Raw genomic sequence first — 11,080 nt, 5'->3', positions numbered from 1 at the left:
AATTAAGAATTTCTTACAGTGAATTTTAAGGTGATATTTATAATAAAAATTGCCATTAGTAATTCAAAACTGAGCTGAAAATTTTTTACATTGATTTTGAATGCCAATGCAGTAAAAATGTCATTTTGTAAATGAAAAAATTTATTAGGAATTTCAAAGTGATATTTGTAGTAAATATTGCCAATAGTAATTCAAAAATTTACTAAAAATAATTTTTACACTGATTTTAAGCGTCAATGTAGTCACAAAAGTCATTTCAAGGATGAAAAACATTACATTGACTATGGACGTCAATACAGTCGAAAATGTAATTTTGAGGATACAAAATTTTTCCAAGGAATTTTATAGTGACAATTATAGTAAATATTGCCATGAGTAAAAATTTACTAAAAAAATTTTAACATTGATTTTGATCGTCAATGCTGTCAAAAATGTCATTTTTGGGAATGAAAAAATTTTATTACCAATTTTAGAGTGACATTTGTAGTAAGTATGGCCACTGGTAATTTAAAAATTTATTATAAAAAATTTTTACATTGATTGTGAGCGTCAATGCAATCAAAAATATCATTTCGGGTATGAAAAAATTTTATTAGGAAATTTAGAGTGATATTTATTGTAAATATTGCCTCGGGCAATTCAAAAATTTAGAAAAAAATTTTATTACATTGATTTTAAACGTTAATGTAGTCAAAAAAGTCATTTCAGGGATGAAAAAAATTTTTCAGGGAATTTTAGAGTGACAATTATAATAAATATTGCCATTAAGGATTCAAAAATTGACTAAAAATTTTTTACATTGATTTTGAACATCAATGCAGTCAAAAATGTCATTTTTGGTAATGAAAAAAATTTTACAGTGAATTTTAATGTGATATTTTTAATAAATATTACATTTAGTAGGTTAAATATTGCCTAAAAAATAATTATGCATTGATTTTGAACGTCAATGTAGTCAAAAAAGTCATTTTAGGGATAAAAAAAATTTAATAGGAATTTTAAAGAGAATTTTTTAGAGATTATTTCTATTAGTTATTCAAAAATTTACTTAAAAAAATTTTTAAATTGATTTTGAGCATAAATGTAGTCAAAAAAGTGTCATATCAAGGATGATAAAAATTTTTCAAGGAATTTTAGAGCGATAATTATAATAAATATTGCCATTAGTAATTCAAAAATTTACTAACAACATATTTTTCATTGATTTTGAACACCAATGCAGTCGAAAATGTCATTTTTGGAAATTAAAAATTTTTTACTATGAATTTTAATGTGAAATTTATAATATATGTTACATTTAGTAGTTTAAACATTGACTTAAAATAATTATGCATTGATTTTGAGTGTCAATGCAATAAAAAAAATTTATTTTAATATGAAATTTTTAATTTGGTTATTTTTGAGGCATTTTCATTGAATTAAAGATTATTTATCATTACCATCTTTAAAAAAATTATTCATAATAATAATAATAATAATAATAATAATAATAATAATAATAATAATAGTATTAAATGTTATTGAGCAATTTTACAAGATCATGAAATTTTAAATACGAGTTAATTTAAAAAGTAACTTAATAGCCGTTTGAACGTAACGGTGATTAAATATCTTAAGTACAGTAATAAAAAATAATAATTTTAATGAGTGTTGGGCATTAGTTACTAGTTACTAGTGACTAGTGTATTTATTAAGATCCTATAATAATAATTTAATGAAGATAAAGACGATTTTATATTCCCGAGCAATAACCACTTTGTGTATATAAGTAGATATGCGAATAAGTAAGTATAGAGACACCTTGCAATTCTCTTCTCTTTTATACTTCTTACTTCTTACTTACACTTGCATTACATTACCTGCATTGCTTCCCGGCTGTCCTGAGAAAAGCTATTTATAAAGTAATTACCGTCGGGCAGGTCGGGTTTTACGTGTCCATATTAATCAAAAAAATATCTCAAATAATAACACTTAAAAATTCATTTTTTTTTTCCTGTCAATTTTTTTTTATAATTAATTTTTATTATTCAATTATTAGCAATTATATTATGAATAAAATATTTATTCAAAGGTATGAAAATAATTGACTGAGAAGATTTGTATTGACAATTGACTCTTTAATTGACGCGTAGGATTTTCAATGAAATTGTTTTGCTATTACGTAGATTTTTATTTTATTTTTTTCTGTTATTATTATTATTATTGTTTTTGTATTTTTTCAGCCTGGAGAATAACATATTTAATTTTCAAATAAATCGAGCAAGTAGATCCTGAGATATTGACAAAAAATTATTCTGCATTGATTTTTAGTGTCAATGCAGTAAAAAAAAAGTTGTTTCAGGTATGAAAAAATTTTACTATGAATTTTAGGGTGATTTAATTATTAATTATTGTCACTAGTAATTCCAAAATTTATTAAAAATAATTATGCATTGATTTTGAACGTCAATGCAGTCAAAAAGTTATTTTAAAAATGAATAAACTTCAGTATGAATTTTTATGTGACAATAAATGATTAATATTGCCATTATTATTTCTAAAATTAACTAAAAATTGTTTTACATTGATTTTGAGCGTCAATTTACTCAAAAAATGTCATTTCAGGCATGAAAAAAATTTTATTAAGAATTTTAAGGTGACCTTAATTATTAATATTGCCATGAGTAGTTCAAAAATTGATTAAAAATAATTATGCATTAATTTTGAGAGTCAATGCAATCTCAAAAAAGGCCATTCGGCAGCCGAAATGGAAGTAGATTTTTCAAATAAAGAAACTTGATTTTTAATAAAATAATATAATAACACTAATAATATATAACTTAATTCATGAATGAAAAACAAAATTCAATAATAAATTTAAAACTATTTAGAACAGATTTTGGAAAAAAAATTAACTTGTAAAAAAAAAGTTTCTCAAATATTTACCAAAGAATTGCAAAGATTATAAGATTTGAATTATAAATGACCAAATTTTAAGTAACTGCTTAGGAACAACAGTTTCCAAATTAATCAGAATTTTGAAACCGGATGAAATTTTGATTAAAGAAAACAATATATAGACCTAATTTGTGACATATTTACTGACGAATTACCCGAAAACATTACACGAAAGACTGATCATTATCGTACACGGAAAAAAGTAAACTGTAAAAAATAACAGTCGATTTATAATAAGTAATGATCAACTGCTAAAAATTACCATTTCAAACAGTAAAATCGTGATTTTACTATTCACTTTATGATATTTACCATTTAAACGTTACAATTTACTCTTAACATGGAAGAAAATACTCTTTCAAACCGTAATATTCACTATGTGAATGTCTAAAATGTTAAAGTATAATAATTAAGAATTCAGACTTTGATATTTATCATTACATACCTAAAAAATGATCTTATGATATGTAAAAAGTATAAAATAAAGTTAGTAAATTTCTAATACAAGCAACGTCAATATTTACAAAGTAAAATGGTAAATTTTAAACGCAACGCTAAAAATCAAACTGTAATTATTGACTTATATATATATCCATATATATATAAATACATACATATATAAACTTTTGAACTATATACATTTTCTGACTCAACTCGACAAACTAAGTCAGAAAATGATTAAATTTTTTAAAAGTTGCGTCATGAGGACTACTGCGATAGTTAGATTTTTAAAAAATCTACTAATTATTTTTAAAGATAATTACATTCTTGATCTGAATTTCAATGTGAGTGATGATGAATAATATTATAAATAATTAAAATATCGGATAAAAAAAATTGCATTGATTTCGAGTGTCAATGCAGTAAAAAGTCATTTCGAGGGTGAGTAAATTGTTAGTATGTATTTTTTGTAACATAAATACTCAATATTGGTACCAAGAATTGAAAAATTGGCTTAAAAAATGGTTTTGCATTGACTTTGAGTATCAATGCAGTAAAAAAAGTCATTTTGAGTATAAATAAACTTTAGTATGAATTTTTATGTGACAATAAATGATTAATATTGCCATTAATATTTCTAAAATTGACTGAAAATTGTTTTACATTGATTTTTAGCGTCAATGCAGTAGAAAAAGTTATTTCAGGTTTTAAAAAATTTTACTGTCAATTTTACAGTGACCTATATTATTAATATTGCTACCAATATTAAAATAATGGACAGAAAAAATTGTTTTATATTGATTTTAAGTGTCAATGCAGTAAAAAAAAATAATTTATCCAGCAATCGAACTTTTAATTAGTTACTATTATAATTTCTGTAAAAAAAAATTTTTTTTTTTTCAATTAGAAATATTTATTACTCGATAACAGTTTAATCAGCAAAAAAAATAAACCAGTCCGCGTGTTTTAAAAACAAAAATGTGATTATGAAACAAAATCCTAAATAACTATGATGTTAAATCAGATCAAGTTCAACAACACATTACACAGCAATAATAAATTAACTTAATGATAATAATAGTAGAAATTATAATTGTGATAAGCAGTTCCCGTTTGATAATAACAAACATTCAAACGGGATTGAACTAATGAAACGTCTTTTAATTTAATATGCCGGTCATTCCTCATTACTCATTAATTATCCAAGTGACATAGACACGGGTAGAGTTAATAGTTAGTATGTAAGCCCAGTTAGCTTGTAGATTGTTGATGTTTGTCTGCTAACATATTTGCATGCTAACAATCAGCTCACGCGTGTGTAATTTCACCCTTTACAACAGTCTGCCACTTATATGTCATGTACAATTAATTATACATTTATTTTAATTTTTGTTATTTCATTTATAGAACACAGGTGGTTTATTAAAATAAATTTATTGTTGTACCTTTTCAAGGTTTCGTTTCATTTTCACCGATAGTCAGTTTATTATGATAAGTGTTTAGGCTGCATTCGAAAATGCTCTATCTCTAGATACATAATTAATAAATAACCTTGTATATTGTGAACCATTGACATTTTTAAAGATATAAGCTCATCTCGATGTTACACTCATCGAGACCTTTCATTTGAGTACCCACATCAATTTTTTATATATTTATGAATACTACATATGATTATATATGAAAAATATATCAAAAATGCATGTGAGTACTCAAATGAAAGCTCTTGATAAGTGTTACAACAGTATGAGCTTATATCTTTTAAATATATGTTATATATATTACATAATTAAAAAATTACCTTATATCTTGTGAACTATTGACATTTTTAAAGATATAAGCTCATCCCGATGTTACACTCATCGAGACCTTTCATTTGAGTACCCTCATCAATTTTTCATATATTTTATATATTTATATATATTATATATGTGTAAATATGAAAAATATATCAAAAATGCATGTGGGTACTCAAATGAAAGCTCTTGATAAGTGTAACATCAGTGTGAGGTTATATCTTTAAAATATATATTTTAACATATATATAACATATATATGTTATATATATAACATAATTAAGAAATTACCTTGTATCTTGTGAACTATCGACATTTTTAAAGATATAAGCTCACCCCGATGTTACACTCATCGAGACCTTTCATTTGAGTACCAACATCAATTTTTATATATATTATTTTTATTATTTTTATATATATTATATATATTTATATATGAAAAATATATCAAAAATGCATGTGGATACTAAAATGAAAGCTCTTGATGAGTGTAACATCGGGATAAGCTTATATCTTTGAAAATATCGTTAGATAACAAGATTCAATGTAATTTCTTAACTATTGACATTTTTAAAAATTAAAGCTCATTTTGATGTTACACTCATCGAGATCTTTCATTTGAGTATCCACATGCATCATTGATAGATTTTTCATATACACATATATGTGATATATATAAATATATGAAAAATTGATGTAGGTACTCAAATGAAAGGTCTCGATGAGCGTAACATCAAGATGAGCTTATATCTTTAAAAATGTCAATATTTCTTAAGATACAAGGTCATTTCTTAATTACGTAACTAGAGATAGAGAATTTTCAAATGCAGCCTAAATACTTACAATAAATTAACTATTAGTGACAGTGAAATAAAACCTTGAAGACACAAAGTCAAGACCTTTATGACACTAAATTTTACAAAAAAAAAAACCATATGACTAAGTACACAACATTTTTCTTCTCTTAATAATATAGATTGATATATATATATATATATATATATAGGAAAAAAACAATTTCTTTTACTTATAAAAAACATTACCCTGTTATTATTTACTTCTTAACATTCTTACAAAATAATTATTTACATATTTTTATTCACTTTAAAGAAAACAGCACTAACGCCACTAGTGAATATTTTTCAAATTTATCTTCTTACAAATTTAATATAATTTTATATAACGAAATATTTTATTAATAAAATATAATTAAACTAACCTTAAATGAAATTTTAAATTTAAAAATTAACTTAAAAACTAAAACATTTCTTCTTTATATCAACCCAGAATTCAAAAAGTCCTTTATTTCTTTCTTCTCCAACAAATACTGAGCCTTGTAAATTTTCTCTGAAACTTTTCAAAAGATCTGCCGCTAGATGTCTCTCGAAGAACTCCAGGAACCTCAAGTACTCTTCAGAAGAGTAATTTTTGGTAAGATTTAGACTACTTTTTACATTATTATCATTATTAAAGTCAGGAAGATTATTATCATCTTCAATCTTTTCTTCTTTAATCTCCAGCTCCACTTCCAGGCCATAATTAACAACCTCGATTGAAAACGGGCAGAGTCCGCAGGTCTTGAACGCCATTTTGAGTTCGTCCGCCATCTTGTCGATCCTCAGGAGCTCCGTATTGAGAGCCTGAGCGAAGGTTTCTTTTTTTAATGGCGGAGAATCGTTCCAAGATTTGGTCAGAGGCTTCAAGAGCGCTTGTTCTATCGGCTGGAGCAGGTGAGTCGCATCTGGACATAACCCTACTAGTTCTATTTGTACTTTTCGGCAGTAGTTCACTACTGACATACTCAGGTTGGCGCTGCCGTCGATGTACAGCACTACTGGGAACTTTATTTTTTTGGATACTAGCCACGGGTAGAAAGTTGATGAAATATACTCGCGGAAAATTTCTGTTGACTCTCCTGACACCTGGAAAATTTTTTAAATTAATTTTTTTAAATAATTATATTATATAAAATTAAATAGAAATTTTTGTATAAAATTATATATTTGAATTTTTTATTCTAACCTAATTAAATTTAGTATTATATAATTATATATTGTTTTATACAATTATATATACTCAATAAATGACTAGTCTTTAAATAATATAATTTTATATTTTTATATAAAATTGTAACTATATGCAATTCTTTAAAATTATAATTTTATCTACCATAAATAACGTCATATAATTATACATTGTGTTCATATAATTATGTATAAAAAATAATTGACTAGCCTTGAAATGATACAATTTCATATTTTTATAGAAAATTATAATTATATACAATTCTATAAAATTATAATTTTATGTAAAAGAAACAATTTCATATAATTATACATTGATTTATATAATTATGTATGCAAAATAATTGGCAAGCCTTGAAATGATACAATTTTACATTTTTGTATAAAATTATTGTATCTAATTTTATAAAATTATAATTTAATATTACTGCAACAACTTCATATAATTATATAAAACTAGTAACCTGGCAGCCACTATGTGACTGCCGTGACTTGTGAATTATAACTAAATCAAATTTTGCTTTATTGAATAATGACTTTTGTTAAATTGCACTGTACTTACTTAACTATTGACATTTATAAAGATAAATATAAGCTCATCCTGATGTTACACATCAAGAGCTTTCATTTGAGTACCCACATGCTTTATCGATATATATTCCATATATACATATATGTAATATATATAAATATATGAAAAATTGATGTGGGTACTCAAATAAAAGGTCTCGACGAGTGTAACATCGTGATGAGCTTATATCTTTAAAAATGTCAATAGTTCACAAGATTTAATGTAATTTTTTAATTATTGACATTTTTAAAGATATAAACTCATCTCAATATTCCACTCATTAAGACCTTTCATTCGGGTACCCACATGCATTTTTGATATATTTCTCATATTTACATATATATATATATATATATATATATATATATATATATATATATATATATATATATATATATATATATATATAATATATATAAATATATAAAATATATGAAAAATTGATGTAGGGACTCAAATGAAAGGTCTCGACGAGTGTAACATCATGATGAGCTTATATCTATAAAAATCTCAATATTTCCCAAGATACAAGGTAATTCCTTAATTATATGTCTAGAAATAAATTTACCTTCCAATCTTTCGGCAAATTCTTAGAAACACTTCCCGGAATTCTTTGGTACCCAAAAGCAAGCATCGGCGGCAGAAGATCTCCATCAGCATTTCCAGCAAAGACAACCTTAACACGTTCCTTACAATCATCAGGATCAACTTTTTTCTTTTTCTGACCTTTCATCAGAAAATCCTCAACCTTCAAATTATAGACCCGGTCCTTTCCAAGCTCCACTAACTGAAGGTTCTCCAGCGTCTGCTTGACCTCGAGGAACCAGTGTCTCAGCGACTTCTTCTCGACCATCCTGGAGCTGAGATTCTGGATGACCTTCTCAGCAGCGTCGGGGTGGCGCCTTAGGAAGGCCTCGAACCAGTGCCTGCCCGGGCGGTTGTCTTTAAAGGGAGTCTTCCTGCCCAGGGCGACAATCATGTCGCGCACGCTGTCCAACAGCTGATTCTTGGTGATCGCAAATCCGCGGTCTCGCAAGTAAAACACCCAGTCAATCACCTGGTGCTCCTGCTCCTGGGTCAAATAAGTCGCCGGACCCGGCTTAGCTTCTAGTGATGTCTTGTTTGTCAACTTGGAGTACAATGTTGACCTAGGGACGTTGTGAGACCTGCTAGCTGTTCTTATAGGTATTCCTCTTTTGACATCTTCCAACGCTGCTTCAATTTCTCGACGGCCGTAAACTTTTTCACGTTTTATTTTTGGCATTTTTAGGATTTTTTTCTTTTTATTTTTTTAACTATAAAAGAAAAAAAAAAATTAACTTAGAAATTTTTTAAAATTAAAAATTCAATTTTTTTTAAAATAATTTTTGTAACAAATTATTGAAAAAAAATAATTGATAATGAAAAATTTTTAAAAATTGATAATTCAATTTTTTTTTTTAAATAATTTTTGTAAAAAATTATAGAAAAAAAAATAATTGATAATGAAAAATTTAAAAAAATTGAAAATTCAATTTTTTTTTAATAATTTTTGTAACAAATTATAGAAAAAAAAATAATTGAGAAATTTAAAAAAATTGAAAATTTAATTCTTTTGAAGAAATTTTTATAAAAATTAATTCAAGATATTTATTAAATTTTAAGAATTTTTGTAAAAAATTATAGCAAAAAAAAATTGATAGAAAAATTAAAAATTCAAATTTTTTTAACAAATTTTTATGAAAATTATTTCAGTAGATATTTATTAAATTTTAAGAATTTTTTTAACAAATGAATTTTAAAAAAGAAAAAATTGTAGAAATTTTAGTAAAAATTAAATTGAGAGATTTTTAATTATTTTAATAATTTTTGTAACAAATTATAGCAAAAAAAAAAATTGATAATGAGAAATTTAAAAAAATTGAAAATTCAATTTTTTTGAACAAATTTGTATGAAAATTAATTCAGCAGATATTTATTTAATTTTAAGAATTTTTTTAACAAATAAATTTTGGAAAATAAAAAATTGACGTAGAAATTTTAATTAAAATTAAATAGAAAGATTTTTAATTATTTAAATAATTTTTGTAAGAAATAATGATAAAAAAAATTGACTAAGAAATTTAAAATGCAATTTTTTAAATACAACTTTTAAGAACAAATTTTTTTTTTAAATAAAATTAATGCTAAGTCAAGTAAATAATAATTTAAATAATTAAAAACTTAATTTTTTTTTAAACAAATTTGTTTGTTTTGAAAAACTAAAAAAATTGTCAAGTGACGGCTAACTTTAATGTCATATTTTGAGGTTATCTTAAATTGTTATTATTATTTAACATAAATTATTCTTTTTAATTTATTGTTATTATTTTCACTTCTTACCTTTTTAATTATTAATTTATTTTGTTTATTTATTTATATTAAAAAAATTGTTTTTCTTCAAGCTTCAATTTTTTCATATTTTTCTTTTGTTTTTTTTTTTTTTTTTTCAATCTGCTGATGTATAACAACAATAACAATACAACATGGCGTCCAGCATTCGGGTCACTATTTTATTATTGGTGATTGGTGTCGATAATGAGACAATTTAATATAAAATTTTTATTGAATAATAATAATAATAAAAATAATAATTGTTATTATTGTTATAATTACCGCGCAGTAAGTACTGATTTTTCTTTTGAAATATGAATTTATAAATCAGCTGACTCTGACAGTTGTCAAATTTTAAGTATTATTAAAAAAAATTAATTATTATAAACAATGCTTTAGAAAAATTTCACCTATCAGTTTTTTTTTTTTTAATTTTGGTAGGGTAAATGTATCAGTAGTTGACCGATTAAGGATTTAGTTTTATTTTTAGTTCACTTCTATGTTAGAAATGAATAAAATGAAAAATTTCAAATTTTGCTTTTTATTCTCCATCGCTACTTTGCAAAAACAAATACTGTTTTTGAATAAAAAATATGTAGAATATTATTTTTTAATTAGGTATTTAGCGATAATTAATATAAAATAATACATATGTTAAGTAAATATATTCTGATTTTAATTTCAATTTTTAATTTCTCACTTAGAAAATTGCAAATTTTCTAAAATCGAAAAGTTATATTGTTTCACATATATAATTATATTATTTTATTTTAAATATGCTTATCGTAAGATGGACGGCTTAATGTATATAGAATAAGCAAAAAAGCAATATGGTATGGACCGGGTAGCTCAAATGGTAGAGTAGCCGACATGTCCCCAGGAGGTTCTGGGTTCGAATCCCAGTCCGAGCGTTATTTAATTTGATACCATTTTTTAAATATGGTTTTAATACAGTCATT

The 11,080-nt window shown here is 24.5% G+C and overlaps 1 protein-coding gene across 2 annotated transcripts; it reads right to left on the bottom strand.

Annotated features, from left to right (window-relative positions):
* Window positions 1-6,400: 6,400 nt before the first annotated feature.
* Window positions 6,401-10,167, bottom strand: LOC123263687. Of its 2 annotated transcripts, none has more exons than XM_044726628.1 (3): window positions 10,124-10,167; window positions 8,338-9,048; window positions 6,401-7,096 (listed from the first exon to the last, which is right to left on the bottom strand). In XM_044726628.1, exons 2-3 carry the CDS (start codon window positions 9,031-9,033, stop codon window positions 6,425-6,427), a joined length of 1,368 nt encoding a protein of 455 aa, XP_044582563.1. In that variant the 5' UTR covers window positions 9,034-9,048; window positions 10,124-10,167; the 3' UTR covers window positions 6,401-6,424. The 2 variants fall into 2 exon arrangements, with proteins under 2 accessions (XP_044582563.1, XP_044582562.1); XM_044726627.1 differs by having other exon boundaries at window positions 8,338-9,064; window positions 10,131-10,156.
* Window positions 10,168-11,080: the final 913 nt, after the last annotated feature.

The sequence above is a fragment of the Cotesia glomerata genome, linkage group LG4, assembly GCF_020080835.1.
Source record: "Cotesia glomerata isolate CgM1 linkage group LG4, MPM_Cglom_v2.3, whole genome shotgun sequence".
NCBI lineage: Eukaryota > Metazoa > Arthropoda > Insecta > Hymenoptera > Braconidae > Cotesia > Cotesia glomerata.
The sequence above is the reverse complement of the archived record's forward strand: the minus strand, read 5'-3'. Positions and strand labels throughout refer to the sequence as shown.

Bases quoted from the DNA above. Each gene is read 5' to 3' on its own strand.
- LOC123263687 (XM_044726628.1), bottom strand. From the start codon at position 9,033: ATGCCAAAAATAAAACGTGAAAAAGTTTACGGCCGTCGAGAAATTGAA. The intron at 7,097-8,337 runs GTAAATTTATTT...AAAATTTTCCAG, and splicing joins ATTTGCCGAAAGATTGGAAG to GTGTCAGGAGAGTCAACAGA.